Here is an 18,926-nt window from a genome sequence, read left to right as displayed (position 1 = left end):
AATGTTCAGGGTAATTATGTAGTGAAGCCTATACAGAAATTGAATCGAGAAAAAAAAAAAAATCACGGGGTTATGAATATTACCAGCCTTTATGATCGTAGTTCTTTTTTATTTTAGATAGCCTGCTTAATTTACATTCATGAGTAATTATAATTTCATAGGATATGTTATAGGATATATTTGTCGGACTGTGTGGAAACAGCAGATACAAATATAACTGCTGTTATCATTTTTTTGTTTCAAATGTATCTCATTGTACGCTTGGTATAGCAAATATCATTCACAGTATGATTATATTGATGATTTTTTTCCCAGTAATAATATATTAAGAGTTTTATTATTCATCTTGGTTTTTCTTCAAAACCATTTTTTCTTGCATTCAAATGAGATAAAATCATGACCAATGTTAACAAATGATGCTTTCACATCTGAACTATAGTTTATGAAATTGAAAGTATGATTTTTAGATCAGGTGTTTGACAGCCGGTCCCCTCTCTGCGGTGACTTGTTCTTGTGTGGTTAGGATAGACTCTTATAGCTCTCATTTCCTGTGAGTAATATGATGGAGGAAGTGTGCGGTCTGTAGCGCCGTCACAGCGGAGCAGTGCCAGGCAGGTTCGGACACGTCCAGCCTGGCATCTTTATTCTGAATCTGTGCATCCAGCCTCAAAATCTGCTGGGATTCTAACTTCGGGAGATGCGTTGGGCAGCGGGGTGGAAATTACTTTCAGATCGAATCCTGTGTGTGTTCGGTCTTTGAACAATGCTGCAGTTAGAAAGAGTTATTTAGTGCACCTCTTCTTCAGAATCAGGGCCTGATAAAAAACCGATTGGGTCCATTATTGAACAACAGCTATGATTAAAATGCAGAATCATTATGTTGGTATTATACGCCATTTGGAGGTTTAGCTTTTTTGTTTAACGAATAAAATAAATGAATTAAATACAGTGCTGTCAAATGATTAATCACGATTAATCACATCCAAATTTTTTTTTTTTTTACGTAATAGGTGTATGTGCTGTGTTATGTATATATAAATACAGACGCATGTATATACTTAAGAAAAAAAAATTGCATATTAAATATATATAATTTATGCATGTAAATATTTTCAAAATATGCACTAATTAGATAGCACTGATTAATTTATAAATATTAATTAATAAAAAATTTGTTTCAAAGGTGATTTCCATTACTCTCTTTTTAGAGTATTTAGCTCAGTTTGATTAAAAAAAAATAATTTTTAAAGGAATAATTCATCCATAAATTCACAACAACAAAAAAACAACTAAACAAAAAACACACAATATGTAAAGAAGTCTTTGTGGTACACTTGAAAAAAATTATGACAGCTAAATTAGCTAGTTTTATTCCAGTAGCAAATACAATGTAATGCAGCTGAATCAACCTAAATACCTTCATTTTTAAATCTAAAGCTACTTTATTTGGGACAAAATCCATTTAACGTAACAATTGCAGAAATGGTTGTTGGGTTGCAGCAAAATGCACACTGAACAGAAGCTGGTCGTTTTTTTAAAGGTTGCTTGCCCTTGTTTTCTGTGTGATTTTTAGTGTAATCTGCCCTGCGGTGGATTGTCCAACATCCAAGATGTCCCAGCCGTCCACCGCTGATGAGGGAACAACCTTTGAGCACTTGTGGAGCACCCTGTGAGTTTATTTGCATGCATTTACATAATGCAGTTTACCCTGATCTCAGTTAAACAGCAGTTTGTTTTTGTGAATTGCAGTGAAATAAATTCAGACCTCGTATCCGTTCGTGATTGATGCGGCTTCTCTCTGTGTTATTACAGCGAGCCAGACAGCACATATTTTGAGCTTCCTCAGGCAGGACACTCGGGGGACAGGGTGGCTTCCAGCAGCCTGCCCAGCAACCGCGCTGAAGTCTGCATGGACGTCTACCACATGAGAGACATGAACGACAACGTCATGGTAAGAAACCAGGGGAGAATTCACAGACATCTAACACACTCCCATTAAATCAGCCGTTACAGGCAAGGAGCGGTGAACGTAAAACAATGTACTATGTTACAATGGAAAACACAAGACAAAAATCTGTAAAAATAGGGCACAGTGTTCTTTATATTCATGTTGAGTTTTAAAGGTGTTTTGCATTGTTTGTGCACTCTTAAAATAAAAGTGCTTCACACAAAGAACCATTCACTTCTTTAAAGAATCAACTCTTTCTTATCTTTTTATATTCTGAAGAATCAGAATCTTTTCGACTCAAGCTTTTGTGAAACAAAAACTTTTTTTACGGACATGTTTAGACAAAAATAGTTCTTCTGTGGCATCCTGAAGCACCTTTATTTTTAAAATGTGTATGGTTTATTAATATTTGTCTGTTGTATTTCGCTCATAATTTAGCTTTACATATGCGTAGTTGACAAATAACATTTTAAAATGTTTTTTTTCCAATCAAAACTTTAACTCATCTAAATTTCTTAGCATTTTTATTAGTGCTGTCAAATGATTAATCAGAATGTGCACTGTGTATATTTATTATTTATCACATACATGTGGTATATATTTTGATATGTAAGTATTTACATGTATATACAGTACATTTATATATTTATAATATTTATATTATATAAATATATTTATTATGTGTAAACATAACATATTTTCTTAAATTTATGCATGCAAGTGTTTGTTTTTATACATAAATAATAAATATACACAGTACACACACACACACACACACACACACACACACACATATATATATATATATATATATATATATATATATATAATGTAAACAAAATATTTTAGAAATCTTGAATGTGATTAATCATAATTAATTGTTTGACAGCACAATTTTTTGAAGAAAGATTTGAAGACTCCACAAAATAAGCAAACAAACATCTCCTTCTGCTAATAAAGAAATTCAAACAGGTTTGAAACAACTTGAGTAACTTGAGTAAATTATGATAGAATTGCCATTTTTAGATGACCTCTCCTATTATTTTCATAGCAACATCATGCCAACGTCCCATCCAAAAAAAACCCCCAAAAAACCCTGTACTACTGAGCAGTGTTGGTTTTCCCTCCTTATCCATCAGGATTCCCTCCTCAGTCCCTAGTTTCCCTCTCCTGTGCTGTTTTTTCCCTCCCTTCGGGCCGTGTGTTTGAGAGGAGGCTGTAGTGGGAGGTTGTGATGCCTTAATTAGAGAGAAAAGCCAAGCCCAGAACATGACACCTGCTCCTGGCTCCCATCTGGGGCGCACACGCTGGGAAACAGGGATGGATGGAGCGATGGACGCACGGTCTCACCAAGAGCATCTAACCCCAAAATAAAAAATAAGAAATTATATTTTGCTTTAAAAAGGCAGCCTAGTTAATTATAATGATTCTCACTTGATAATTAAAACAGCATGAATGAAAGGGCTGTGTGTGTGCATTAAATGAAAAATTAAATGCATTAAAAATCTAGAATGCAACAAAATCATTGTAAATTGTTACTATATTATATATATATATATATATATATATATATATATATATATATATATATATGCAATTGATAATATAATAACAATATACAGTAATGATGCATGTACAATTGACAATATACTAATGATATGTAGTAATGCAAAGTAATAAATTAAATTTTTCATTTAATGAGAATTGTGGAAATGTGTTTAAATATGGCTTTAATGGAAAACAAACATAAAAACACAATTGTCCTAAAGTATATATATTTAACATAATATAATATAATACAAATACAAACCTTTTTTTAATTTGGGCTGAAATATGACGCAAACTGTGATGTTTTGGACAGGTTTTGTAAAATTAATTCAATATGAGCGTTGCTTTGCAGTGTCTATATTTTTACCTTTCTGCCTCAATAGCTCCAGAACTCTTTAAAGGATCTGTTCTAGGTTGTATGGATTTTTTTTCTCCTTATTTAGTTGTTTTGGTCATTCACTTTAGGCTTGGACAAGCATTTTTATCAGTGTATTGATTATCAGATGTTTGTTGTTCACTTGGCTCTTATGGGGAAATTGCTCCAAATACCTTTTTTTTTTTTTTTTTTTCGCAGTGAAAGTGTAGGTCATTTCACAAATAATAAAATATATATAAAAAATAATTAACAATCTAACCATCCCCCCTTGAAAAAAGTGGTATAGTCTAAAAGACAAGTGGGCAAGTCTAGGCCTGCTTTTTTAGTTAATGAATAGTCATGAGGCCAAAAAGTGGGAGGGCCAAAGATTTGTTGTTGGATGCATCTAGAAGCTGACAGGGCAAAGAGAACTGGCGGAAAATCAGAAAAAGCGACTCAGAGTGCGTTACCTTTCCTGGAGTTGTTATGTCAAGTTAGTTTCTCTCGGAGCGTCTAAAGTGAAGACGTGAGACGTGAAGAACTGAGAATTGCAGAACTCACCTGTGTTTTGGGTGAAGTCACATGACCAGACCAGTGGGAGAATCTCCCCTGTCTTTTGCCTGCCTAGCGGGATCGCTACAATGCTGTGTATCGGTGACCTGCCTCATTACTACAGCACGGTAGGTGAGCAGCTTCTGAACCATTACATTGATTTTTCAGGAGCAATATTCTTTTTTTGCCCGCTGTCTTCTAGATGCATTGTGCCTGGCTTAAACTTTAGAGAGCAATATTTTGTTTTGATTTGTTTTTGTTTTTTTATTTTAATTTATTTAATTTAATTTAATTTTATTTAATTTTATTTAATTTTTCATTATATTAAATTACTTTTATAACCGGATCTTCTATGACACATCTATCAAAATACCAGTATTTTTTTTTTTTTTTTTTTACTATGTCTTCAAATGTAGGTTTATCTGTAATTGATTTGCAAATAATAATTGGATTATAATTGATTATAAATGCTTAAAAGCTCACTTTTGAAAATCCTCGAAAATGTCATTTATACAAACATTTTAAAAATGAATCTAAACATCTTCGTGTGTTATTAATGTGAGATGAAACATGTGATGCTGCTTGATTGTTCAGCTGTTTTAATGCTACAGCTGCAGTATATCTTTAATATGGACACCTGTTGACCTTTCTTTCTGTGCTCAACTTTTCTTTTGATTTGATTTCATTTAGAGGGATGATAGAAACATCGCAACATTTTGATGTTTTGCGGTTTAGTTCAGTCACCTTATGCTGACAAACTAAATCCAGAACGTCTGCTTAAGTTCTTTAGGATATTATCAGGATTCAACAGAGCGGTTTTAGATATTTGTGGTAATGTCAGTGCTTTCAGTTTGCAGCAGAGGGTGCTGTTTTTTCATTTTAATACAGTAAACATTTCCGCAGCTCTTTGACACATCTGCATACTGCTTACTATGTTATGTCAAAGTCTGTCAGATATACTTTGAAATATATGTAGTATACTGCATGAAGACTTGTGGTCACATTGGTTCATTGAACATGTTTTAACACAATAAACCTACCATTGAAACACCTTCTTACAGGCTTCATATTAAAATATATATATTGATAAACCACAAAAAACAAATAAACTAGCAAATAAAAAAATGTAGAACTTTTAAACACATGTGACAGTTTGCCCCAACTTGGCCAACTTTTATAATCTGCCTTCATGATATAGTTAAATCTGATTTAAATGAATGTCAATGTGGCTGTGAGTTATAGCGAAAGCATATTGACGTTTCTTGGCTATTAGTTTATAGGAGAATTTAGAGAACAAGAAAGAGAGAGAGAGAGAGAGAGCATATGTGCAAAAAAAATGATAAATGTTGGAATCATTTCCTTACACAGAAACACACATATACTCTCTCTCTTTTTCTCTCTCTCACACACACACACACACACACAACAATGCTTCTGTTCTGTTTCAACTTGTCACAGAGCATGTTTAGACTTACTGTTGAGGCACACCTGAGTGTGTGTGTGTGTGTGTGTGTGTGTGTGTGGTAGACTCAGAAACAGCGTTTGTCACACTTTCTTTCTTCATCTGAAGATCATTTACGGAAAGCACCCCGTGTGAGGCAATAACTAAGTTCAGAAATCTTTTAGAAATCAATTATGAGGATAAAGATCACACTGATACAATGCAAGTACAGTATCACTGATAGCACGAATGATTCTTTAAATCTTGCAGCTCGTTGAGGAGAGATGTGGCTAACAGATTTGCAATTTTCTCCTGGCGCGTGATAAAACAGATGGGAAATCACCATAAGTTTACAACGAAGTAGACATATAACAGTTTACGTTAAGCTTTGGACTTGGGTCGGTAGATAATCACTTCAGAAAAAAAGACGCAGGAAGCACCCCGTGGTTGTAGTTTTCTAGTTTTCAGTTAATTGCATTTTGAACAACTCATCTACCTTTACACTCTCTGCTTCATCTGTAGCTCTCTTTTCTGCTGCGCTTGCTTGAATGGTGTTATTCACGCAGGCAGGGTCTCGAGAAAGTGTCTTCTGGCAAGTATATACTTGTGCAGGTTGTTGTCAGACTGCAGATATATGCCATAATTAGGACAATGTGCGGTTTCTGACCTCCGTCCCTCCGGACTCCACCCGCTCTGGTTGCCCGTGTCTACAGAGGACAGGTGATAACGTCTCAGGTTGAGCGGACTCGGCGAGATGCGTGTTGCGCTCACTTTGGTTCCTGTGGGTTGTTTGACAGCCGAGGACACGTGATTCTGTCCGTTCGGACGATGTACTATGTGAAAAAGAAGGTAAAGGCTTTTCTCTTTGCTTGACTTGTGTTGCAGTTTGGCTATCTCATTTCACAGGGTTCTGATTGGTCGGAGGTTTTGTGGGAATCATTACCCATCATGCTTTTTATTTGAACTTTGAGTTATTATGGCAAAACACGTCTGCGCGAATCAAGCGAAAATGTTAGCATTGCAGCATTTATTTGCTTTTATTTAGTGAATGTCATATTTATATAATTTGATTTCTGTAAAGCATTGTGCTGTTTCTTACTGACGCAAGATGAAAAATTCCAGCCAAAGTTTCTCTAATATTGTGGTTTTTAGAGTCTCGCTTTTCCCACATTTTGTAGTTAAAAAATCGTAAGTCTGATAACTTCAACAAAGTGTGTAATTCATTTATTAATCCATTTGTACATGCAGATGCATAGAAGCTCATTTCTGCCATTGAATTAATATGCATTCAATTGCAAGCCAGAACTCAAAACTTTTGTCTCAGAATTGCATACTTTTGCGAGATAAAATTGACAATTTGTGACAATTACAGGATATAAACTTCCAATAGTAAGTTGTGAAGTCAAAATTGTGAGACATAACCTCACCATTGCAAGTTGTGAAGTCAGAACTCGTATAGCAAGCAATTTAAAAGGAAAAAAGATGCAAGTTCGCAATTGCAAGAATGAAAGTCAACAAAAAGTGAGATCTGCTTCCAGATACGGGACGATTAAAAAAAGCAAAGATTAACGATAGTGACGCAAACGTTTCTAACCTATGCTATAAATATGAACGGAAATATGAAACAAATAAAGCACAGCTAAGAAACCTGCTACGTTTGAGGCCTTCGAGCTCATCAAAAGCGTGACATTTTTATTTCTCAGGATTGATTCTCAGCAATTTTGTGAAATTAAAGGGAAAATGAAAAAACACAAACATCCAGTAGCAAGTTGAGACAGAACTGCGAGATATAAAATCACAATTGCAAGTTATAAAGTTAGAACTCACAGAAGTCATTCTTTTACTAAAAGAAAAAAACAAACTAGGTGTGGACGACAGTGATGCTCCACACGTTCAGAATGCAATGGAAATGCGAAACAAATAAAACACAACAAAGAAACTGAAATGTTTGAGGACTTTGAATTCATCAAAAGCAACCAGCTGAGCAGCTTTTAACACTTCTGTCGAGTTATACTTCTAGAAACTAAATGTCATAATTTATGAGTGGTGGGCACAGTGCGTGAGTTTTGTGTTTGTAAGTTAGAGAAGAGAATGGCAGGCAATTAGACATCGGACAGATTACGGTTGTGTTTTACAACCTACCCTTCGCCCGGAGGCTCGACTCCCTCTGGTGCATCCCGACTCGGTGTAACCGGAGCTTCTAGAAGTGGAGTGGATGGATTCTTATCTCCTCCCTCTTTCCCTTAAAGTCAACTTTCTGCCTCCCTCCTTCACCTGTCTCCCTCCCGCTCTTTACCTGTCTCACCCTCCTTCTGTTTCTGCCTCTCCTCTCAGTCTCAGTACAGCCTACTGAGCAGCAGTATGGAACAAGGCTTGGGGAACAGAGCAGCGTCTACCAGTCCCTACAGCTCAGAGACCACCTCCAACGTGCCAACGCCGTCACCCTACTCCCAGCCAAACTCGACCTTCGAGGCCATGTCTCCAGCCCCGGCCATCCCCTCCAACACTGACTATCCCGGGCCGCACAACTTCGAGGTCACCTTCCAGCAGTCGAGCACCGCCAAGTCAGCCACCTGGACGGTGAGTACGGCGTCTCGCGGTGCAACCGTATCACGTGAGCCCCTTGAACTCTCCCCACACTCACTGATGGTTCGCAGTTAAGTTTTGCTCTTATTCAGTCGCTTGTTTGCCCTCTCTTCATTGTCTGTTTTGGCGGCTCACTAGACTCCCATTTTGGCGGCGTTCCCGCTTTGTTCCTCGTTTCAACATGTTGCTTAGAATTAAACATCTTAGTTGAAATGAAATTTCAAGCAGTGTCCAGCGATGGGACATGCTGTTCTATGCTACCGTTAAAAAGTTTGGAGTGTAAATGTTTTTGAAATAAAATCTTATGCTCACGGTCGGGGGGCTGCATTATATGAGTTAAAATACAGTAAAAATTTGTAAAAATGAGAAAATATTATTATTGCACTGGACATTCGCACAGACACTTTACATTTACACTTTATATTTTTATATTCTACACTTATTTACACTTTTTTTTTTTTTTTTTTTTTTTTTTTTTTTTTTTTTTAAACTTTGCACACTTTTTATACATTTTTATACATATATTTTATATTTATATATATTTAAATTCTGTTTTCTGTTTCTATTTTGATGCTGGACGGTTATAAAAACATTTCACTGCATGTCGTACCATGTATGTATGTGTATGTGACAAATAAAATTTGAATTTGAATTTTGAATTTGAATTTACGATTTAAAATAAATTATAAACATTTTATCATATATTCAGCTAGAAATTACAATGTAATGGTAAAACCAAACTTTGAGCTCCAGTGTCACATGATCCTTGTGGAAACTGCGATTTTTATTTTCTTTTAAGATTCTTTGATAAAACAACATATTTAAATATATTTATATGTATGTTAAAAAAAAAAGTCATCTTATTGACCCTAAACTTTTGAACTACATTGTATATTTTTGAAAATAACTATTATATTAGCAATTGAATGGCCTCATTTAGGCTGAGCTTTTTAAAGTTGCCAGGAATTTTATGAGCTGCAAATGAAATTGTGAAAATGAAAAAAAAAAAAAAAAAGAGAACAATTAACAGCATCTGAAAAATATTGAATAAGAATAAAATAAGGTATGTTATTTTCAGCTTTATTTATTCTCAGTCAGTCTAATTGCATGCACTTTTATGATTGTAGTTTTAAAAGTAAACTGCGTTGTCTTCGAGCTACAGTCATACAAAAAGTGCGAAACCTTTATATTTAGCACCCGTTTAGTTTGTCTTATGCGGTTTGAAATGTCTTACTAAACCCTTTAAATGACCGAATCCTCAAGGTTGAATTTGTCCGTGCATCCAATGTTTGCTTGTTTGTTAAGAGTTTTATTGGAGCAAGTTTTGTTACCATTTGCACATGAGTTTTAAGGTAACTAATGAAACTTGGGAGGTGAATTTCCTAAATGGTTTAATGCTGTTGGGCAATTTTCCTGTACGCCTTAATGCTAAAGCATTGTTATGGTATATAATAGCAGTAAGGTGTTTTAAGTGTTTTTAGCATGCAGTTGCTAGGGTCTTCTCAATGGGTTGCTAGTGCATTGCTTGTTGGTTGCTTACAGAATTATTAACCTCAGGTTACGGGTTAGTTCAGATCTGTATATGAGTTTTTCTCAAACAGAGTGCATCCATGCAGTAAAGAATCACAGTAATGTCAAGCAGAAGAGCTTGAAACCAGAGCAGTCAGTGTTTTCCCCAAAGTCCAGTGTCGCCACGAGGAAAGGTGCTACATCAGTCTGTCATGAAGGTGACCCTCTGAAACAGGAGATGGGGCTCTTTCTTGTGTCGTCGGCTCTTAGGTTGTTTGTTGGATGAAGTCAAGCGTGAGGCTTGGTCTCTGACTTTCTGCGGACGTGTAAGGTGATAGCGGCCCCAGGAAGGTGAGTGCTATGGCCATCACTCAGTATCGGCCTGTGAAGACCGTCACCTCTGTCATTCTCCAAGACCAGGCCTCTGTGAGCAACAATAACAGCAGGATAAGCTTTTAAAACAGGCATAAGTGGAGTCTGCAGCACAGATTGCTGTTTACGTTTTAGGTTAAGAGAAGCAGGCCCTACATTTGAGTGTTTTCGGCACTTCAGCTACCGCCGTAGATATATCGATACTGTTATGTATCTCATTTTCTATATATTAAATCTTCATGCATTTCGAATTCTGTGGGAATATTCCTTGCATAGTGTATCAGAATTTGAGATTTATTTCAGATCTAGATTTAATTAACCATTATAAGTTTTCAGGATTTTGAGCTTTCGAGTCTAAATTGCGCATGAATCGAAATATTAATGTCAGCGTTTCTGATCTAAAATGATTTTGCTTTACTGTCATATTTGTTCATATATGACATTACTTCAGTTAATCAGCACTGGAAATGATGTTTAGAAAGCACATTATTTGCCCTAACCCGTTCTAAACCTGTTTTTCTTTCTTCTGCACTCTTTAATATAAAGGTGCTTCAAGATGCCATAGAAGAACATTTTTTGTCTAAATGGTTCCATAAAGAACTTTTAAAGAATCTGAAGAACCTTTTTGTTTCACAAGAGGTTCTATGAGGCCAAAGAAGGTTATAAATAGGTAAGAAAGAGATGATTCTTTGAAGAACCTTTGACTGAATGGTTCTTTGTGGAATCAAATATCGTCCTTCTATGGCATCTCTGTGAAGAAGCTTTTAAGCATCTTTATTTTTAAGAGCCCAAAGTACATAATATAAATATATTTAAATATTATTTATATTTAAATCATAATTGTTTGTTTTGTGTCCATGGAGGCAATATTCATAATTTTCCTAATGTTCTGCAGAAAAAAAAAATCAGGTTTGAAAACAACATGGGAGAGAGTTAATCATAAGTAATACAAGGTTCATTTTTGGTTGAAGCATGTAGTCTGAAGTATGTAGATTTGCACATAAAACATATTCAGAATATCACTTCTGCAATGACATCCATCTCTGAAGACTTTTGAGTGATTCTGCATGAAAATGATCCTCCATGCCACCAGTTGACAGCAAATCATGACTACTGTTGTGCAACATAAACAATAAAAATCGTTAAAGGGAACGTATTTTCGTTTATTTTGCAGCGGCTAATATAATAGAAGTCACTTACTAGTGCCAGCAAACAAAGCAGGCTAGCAATAAGCCATCGTGGAAATTTTGTGTCCCATGATTTATTGATTCCCCAACTCCTAGAATCCAATATCAGCAGGGCTATCGTGATTAAGAAAATGTTATTCAGCTGATCATGTCGACAGCAGCTTCTATGAGGCGTCATGACGCATGTTAAAATAAATTATGTTTTAGAATACTAATCTATGCTGAGCCTTCATATAATGTGAATGGACATTACTTTAAACACATTCATACTGAAAGTTTGTGTAGTTATGTTTAGCTCGTTTTAGTTGCAGGTGGGTTTTTTTTCAAAGCTCACACTTCAAAGTGTTTCAAATTTCAGATGACTGGTATTCACGCCGTTATTTAATGTCTTGAACTGTTTTCCACGTGTATAGTAGATCACCCACACCTAATAGGCATGAGCTCTGACTTTGGTTTTTAAAAATTAGTACTGGTTCATCTATATAAAGTAACATTTCCAAAAGTGGCATTACGGAAGGACGATTCTCTTGCATTTAATTGGACAGAATGACTAGAACGAATAGAAAGAAAAAAGTTATATCTGATCTTTCCCCCTTAATAAATGTTTAATTTGCTGCTTATTAATAGTAAGTGCGGTAGTTATTAATTTTAGGTATCTGGTAGGAATAGGGATGCAGAATAAGGCATTAATATGTGTCTAATTAGCACTAATAAATGGCTAATTTTATGATAATATGCATGCTAATAAACGTTTAATAGGTGTAACTGTAAAATGAAGTGTTACTGAAATCTGTTCTCAAGTGTACTGAACATAGTCTCATGTAAATTATATTAGATTCCATGCCTTTTTTTGTAACTTCAGAACATCTACTAGATGCAAATGTCCATCACTGGACGACAAGAAGCTGCTTGCCTTGCAATTTTTTTTTTTTTTGTGGTGACTGCTTTAGTTTTTCCTCTGTCGCCCACTCGACCATTAAATTGTTTACTTTATCCTCCAAAAGAAACGGAGAAAGGGCTCGGGATTATTGTGAAGTTACGTGGAATGCCAATGTAACCTCAAATTCAGGGAATTTCCAGGCGTAATACAAAGGCTCGCAGGCTGAGGATATCTGGGATTACTGTGTAAGTGGTAAGTGAGTCATCGTGTGGCGAACGGAAGGGTTAAAGCATGATGCTCTTGGGTTTGTGTAGCCTCGGGATGCTTTGGGAGAGGCATGGGGGCATTTTGACTGTAATCTAGTTGATCCGCAGTGGGCTTCTCAGCGCTACCTGAAACAACATTCCTCTCAGCCAAGCTCATGGATGAACCATTCCTAAATTCTGGGTTGCACAATCTCCTGTGTTAGTATTGTGGTGGTAGTGCTTCCTCACTCTTATGAATCCTTCTGGCTTTGACGTTTTCTGATACTCGTATTAATTGTTTAATAAACCGCATGTCACGTCACAGGGCTATAACACTAACTGCTTAAAGGAGTATATGAGTGAAGGAATATTTCAGCCCGAAAATGTAGCCATCCTTTACTCATCTTCATGTTAGTTCATATGTTCTTGTTTAAGTAGAACACAAAAGAAGACGCTTTGCAGAATGTCCATACAACTGATTTTAGAGTTATTTGCTATACAGAAATGGCACTTATTTGTATTTTGAATTGGCTTTTATTATTGTTATTTTAACTTTACATTTTTTTATTTCAAGTTATTTCAAGTTTTAAAATAATGTTCTTTAGCTTTTATTTATTTTATACTTTCTAATTTAAGTTTGAATTTTCATTCAATATTTTTAAGTGCACGTTGTGTCTGTTACGCTCATATTTCATTTTAGATTTTTAGATTTAGATTTATTTCAATTTATTAAAATATATTTAATATTTGTAATTTTGGTTTTATTTTAGTGAAAATAACAACACTGATGGGTTGATCATAAAAATGAATAAATGAACGAACCGACAAATGAATGAAGGAAAGAACAAACAAATGAATGAAGTCCATACTATACTGTAAAAAAAAAAATAGTTTCACACTGCCTACATTTTTTTTAGTTGAGTCAACTTAATTTTTTTGGTTTCTTAATGTTAATTTTAGTGATAACTAAAATATTTTATTTGACTAAACTAAAGTTTTTCAGGCAGCGTAACTTTTTTTTTTTTTTTTACTTGTTCACTATAAGTTTTTTGAAGACATAGCTTCAGAAAAGCCTGGAAGATTTAATCTTTATTCCTTGAGAACATTCATATTGGTAGCAGCTCTTAAATCTCGTTTATGCATATAATCATGCATATAATATTCACAATTATTCATTTATGCATATTCAGGCACGTCAAGACATGCTACACCCGTTTTGACGTTGGAGGGGAAGATTTTTAAGAAATAACTATTTCAGTTTTACTCATTGCATCACTCAGAGATCATATGGTTTCAGAAGATATAGAGATATCTCATCAATATTTTTCTCTCATTACCATTCATTTTTTTTATTTAAACGCTTTCCTTTTATCATTGTCTGCTTTTATTTGATGGCGTGGGTGTAGAGTTCAGAGTCCACGTCTCTGTCCTTGGTTCTGAAGCCCTTTTGTTCACTCAGCTGCGTTTCAGATGACCTTGCGAGCTCCTAAAGGTGGGGCTTTTTTCATCTCTGGAAAGGTTTTGTTAAGGTCATTTTCTGCTATCTTCCTGGATCATGTCTGTTTCTGCCTGGGCCTTTGCTTCTGTCGTTTTAAGGCCCCAATTATGGTATGATATCACCGACTGAATCATAAAAACAGATTGTGTGTTAGGGATAACCGTTTAAAAGCTCGCTCTCAAGCGCACATTATAGGCTTAAAGCAGGAGCTGTCATAAGGGATGAAAATGAGTTCTGACACCTCAGCTTTTCCAATAAAGACCCCAACACTTTTTTTTTTCATTGTTGGCATATAAGTAGGGCAAGTCTGAGCACGTCTTTGCTTTTGGAGTATTTGAGGCTGCTCTTCTTAGCTTTTACCCTCATAGTCAGCGAGCGGGTCTAAACACAGCCCCAAGCCAGCGCATCCTTCGACTCAAAATGACAAAACACACACATTTGCTGAGATTTTTCGCTAAATGTGGAGGTATATAGACTTCATGCAAAGTTTGTTCGAATGTTCGAAATCGAATGGTTCCTTTGTAATCGTCTGGTTTGGTTTTGACTTATTTCCGTCACAAGAAGCGATAATCATGCAGTTTGTTTCGTATCGTTCCAAACATCATGACATTGTTTTCTTGCAACAGAACACAAAAACACATACACACAAAAATTGTGAAATTAGGATTAGCTATTCACTTTTCCTTATGCACTTTTAACCAATTTTAACCAAAAACGCTCGTTTCATTTTAACCTCAAATGTTGTTCAAAAACATCTTGTCACTTATCCGGTTTGAATTCGGACATCTGAAATTAAACTGAAACATGTAAAAAGCAAAATGGTTTTCCCATTAAATTGCAGTTTGGAAAGAAAGACTTCTTGGGGTTTTTAAGTTGAAAATTGAAATTGTTTTTAAGAAAAAAAAGTCTGCCCCTCCCTGTGAAGAATACTTGTTTCCACATGTCAGCAAACAGCGGCCAACTCCAAAATATGATTCTTCAAAAATATGGAAAACAGTTATGTATTTTGAACTTGAACTGACTTTAAGTGAATCTGAAACATTTTTTCCCTGTTTATGCTATCCATATATATATATATATATATATATATATATATATATATATATATATATATATATAGTTATATCTCTACCATAATTTATATATAAACACACATATAGACACACATATTTGTTTATTTACTTATTTATTTTTAGGGGGAAAACCCCCGATTGTTGGGACACCAAAGTAAATATCCTGAAGAATATTTCAATAGTTTTTGTCCATACAATAAAAGTCAGTGGGTCCAAAACAACATTAGACATTGGACAAATATCTTTTTTTGTGTTCCACAAAACAAATCCATACAGCAATGGCATGAGAGTGAATAAATAATTTTTGATGAAAAAACTCCTAAAAGATCAAGTTTATGTTTATTCACTATTCTATTTTTGACTACAACATGCTTTTTTCAGCATGTAGTTTAAGTATCAACATTATGAAGTCTTTATCACTATTTCATTCTTAAGAAACTTTACATTTATTTCTTCATTTGTAGCATGCAACTGTTTCTCGCAGCGTGCTTTGGGAGGAACAACGGTGATGCTGGCTGCAATTTCACAGCCGTTAGCATAGGCAGCACATTTGTGAATTTATTGACGGAGATGGGGAGCTGGCTGAATTTGCGGGTGGCGTGCTGAAACATGTCCATCAGGCTGTCAGACTCGTCATTATCACTTAGGCCGCCGAGCCTGCCCGAACGTGCGCCTTTCCAATGCTCACCTTCCTCCAGCCCATCATCTTATTCCACCTTACCACACTTACACTGTCTACACACGGCAGGAGAGCCATGCAGCGCTGCCCGGGTAATCAGGCAAGCTGTCTACAAACCAAATGCAGGCTTCGTTTTAAAACCACTCAATTATTATATATTATTTATTATATATATATTATATATACTATTTCACACATGTAGGTCCAGCTTTTGATTGTCCAGTTCATTGATTAGAGTTTTCTCTAGTGTGTAGAGCTTTGTTCTTTGCATGGTTTTCTTTTTTGTTATATGTGGAACAATCGTTATTGCTATACCTTTTAAAAAAACAAATAAATAAAACTATTTTTATGGCATTTAAGGCTTCGCCAAGAACCTTTAGAATCCATGGAACCGTTCCGTTGCACAAAACGTTCTTTATTTTGGAAAAAAAGGTGCTTCTAAATATTAAGATGTTCTTCACACTAAGAAATGTTTTTGTTTATTTGTTTATTTTTTTAAGAACTGTTCACTGAAAGGTTCTGTGGGAACCCATACTTTTAAAAATAAAGGTACTTAAACACAGTCATGCCATAGAAGAAACATTTTGGGTTCCACAAAGAAGTTCTGATGAACCTTCTTTGAGATATTCATGTACTTAGACATTCAGATATTAAAGGTTCTTTATTGAATGATTTAGAAACAAGAAGCACCTTTATTTTTAAAACTTGATCTGGACAACCTGTTATGTATCTTCAACAATGATTAGCCACTCAAACCCTGTGCAGCAAAAGCGTTTTTTGATTCACAGCACCTCATTGTTAAACCTAAGAGGTGCTGTGAATCTATGGAACAGTCTTTATTGTATAAACCCTTTACAAAAAGTTCTTCATGGCATTTAAGGTTCAATGAAGAACCTTCAGAATCCTAGGAACCAATATTGGAGTTCGCACAAAAAATGGCTCTTTTAATAGCTGTTTTTTTTTAGGGAGCTTAAATTAGTTCTTCTGTGGCATCATTGTCAACGGCTGTACGAGCTTAATATATCTACTGGGGTCAGAAGGAACATCAGTAGATACCTGATTTTGCTCTCCAGGCAAGGAGGCAGCTACTGGTGAAGAGGAGAAGAAATTCTTTAGGAAGGTTTTGTTTATTATTTTGGCATTTTCCTCTCCTGACGATTTTAGGGTTTTTTTTTTGTTTGTTTATCGATCATTGTTTAATCGGCTTAACTGAGCCTGCAATAAAACCACTTCATTTGAGTATAATCCATGTTTACGTGATGTTAAATACACCAGCGTTTCTCTTAATTATTTGTTTTATGTTTATTTTTTTCCCTTTTTTAGTGCCACATTGACATTTTCTCTTCCCTTGTTATTTCTCCCCATCCTAGGCCTAGACTGAGGAGAGAACGTTAAAAGTGGGGGCTCATCCTTGTGTTCTTTCGTGTAATGTTAGGCTACTTTTTTCCGTCCTCCCCAACATCTAATTGAGTACTATGGCAATTGATGTTCGAATTACTAAAGAGGATGTGTTTGTAAGCAAAGCAACTTTAGTGAGTATAACTTCATTTGACTGGCGGTTTGTTTGTGAGTGTAGGAAGGTACTATTTTAAACTATGTTACATCTAATGTTGTTAAATTAAAGTTTAGTGCATATTTCAGTTTGTTTGTGTGAATGACACTGTGCACCTTTTATATATGCTGTTTGTGACGGGCTTTCTCATAGGGCTGTCCTGTCCACTTCCTGTTTCGATTTAGATACGATTTTATTGGTTTCTGAATATTATGTATATATATATATATATATATAATATGCACAGTAATACAGCATATAGCGCTATTGAGCCACTCAATATTACATCACCATGAAAGCCCTACTTACCTGCTTTTGGTGCTTATTGATGTATTACAAAGGTACAAAACAGATTTCAGTACTACATTAGGTTGGTGTATTAACTTAACATCAATTAATGAAATTACGGTATTTAACTGTTAATTTAAGTTAAAACTATAAAACCTAAAAAGTTGTTACCATATTTTTTACGGTAGAATTCCGTAAACCATACCTGCCAGTTTTTCACTGTAATTTATACCGATTTTTTTTTAAGAGCACGAAGCTCAAATGATCAAATTAAGAGTTATTGAAGCTTTTGGAGCCTTTAATGGAGCATCATTAGTGAAGATCTTTACGTTCCTGTGTGATGTCAACACATTAACGTCCTTATCTTTCAAGCCGTTTTTGAATTAATTTAAAGTCTTTCAACCAAATGATTTTAGCTGAAATTCAGCTAGATGCTAAGTGTTCCAGTAGTAGATGGACAGAGTGTGAAACAGTGGCAGGATGATATGAATGAAGGTGTGAGTGTCAAACGGGCGAGTTGAGACGTCTCACACATCTGCACCCAGTCATTTATGCTCTCTGTGTGTGTGTGTGTGTGTGTGTGTGTGTGTGTGTGTGTTCATGTTACTCATTTGAATAATCTCTCAGTGAAAGTTTCAGTGGAAGTTGTGCTGATATTCTCACATTAGTGAAATAACTGCAGCTAAACACTATATGCACAGAAAAAAATACTATTACACTACTTTTACTGTGGAGATTAGCAGGGGTTTTTTCCAGATTTTTCTGGAAATTGCAAACAAAAATACAGATGAATAATGCAACATTCATAATGATAACTCAACACAAAATATGCTGCGTGTTTATCACAGTGTTTCTATGTGTTTTTAGGGTGTTCTGGATGGCTGCTGAATCATAGTCCCTGTCATATTCTTACTCTAAATATGACTCACATCCTTCAAATAATATTGTAATATATTCGCATATTAAGCGTTATATTATGAGATTATAAATGTAGCATTCACCATGTAAAATCATCAGATCCGGACTGAAATGGACTTTGTTGAAAGTATCACATCTTAAATATAATGACACTGATTTCTTTAGCATCATATTAGAAATTGAGTTCTGAAAAAAGTTAGTAATTTATATTGCTTTTATTTTTAGCACATTTTACCTGTAACTATTTGTTGACATTGTGTAATGTTTTACTTTTTATTACTTGATGAAAAAATGT

At 35.1% G+C, this 18,926-nt stretch overlaps 1 protein-coding gene and 1 long non-coding RNA gene across 2 annotated transcripts in view; one reads left to right on the top strand and one right to left on the bottom strand.

Moving 5' to 3' along the window:
* The window catches only part of tp73 (tumor protein p73), a 33,147-nt gene that overhangs the window by 1,223 nt on the left and 12,998 nt on the right, over window positions 1-18,926 (top strand). Inside the window, 3 exon segments of the mRNA XM_043247500.1 lie at window positions 1,574-1,669; window positions 1,813-1,951; window positions 8,179-8,424. Of these exon segments, the coding sequence (XP_043103435.1) occupies window positions 1,611-1,669; window positions 1,813-1,951; window positions 8,179-8,424 (444 nt within the window). The 5' untranslated portion in view covers window positions 1,574-1,610.
* On the bottom strand, window positions 1,565-3,300 carry LOC122350789. Its single transcript, XR_006251621.1, has 3 exons — window positions 3,225-3,300; window positions 1,766-1,917; window positions 1,565-1,667 (listed from the first exon to the last, which is right to left on the bottom strand). It is a non-coding gene; the product is annotated as an uncharacterized LOC122350789 (long non-coding RNA).

This window comes from Puntigrus tetrazona, chromosome 8 (genome assembly GCF_018831695.1).
Source record: "Puntigrus tetrazona isolate hp1 chromosome 8, ASM1883169v1, whole genome shotgun sequence".
Lineage (NCBI taxonomy): Eukaryota > Metazoa > Chordata > Actinopteri > Cypriniformes > Cyprinidae > Puntigrus > Puntigrus tetrazona.
Note: the sequence above shows the minus strand (reverse complement) of the source record. Positions and strands in the feature narration are given on the sequence as shown.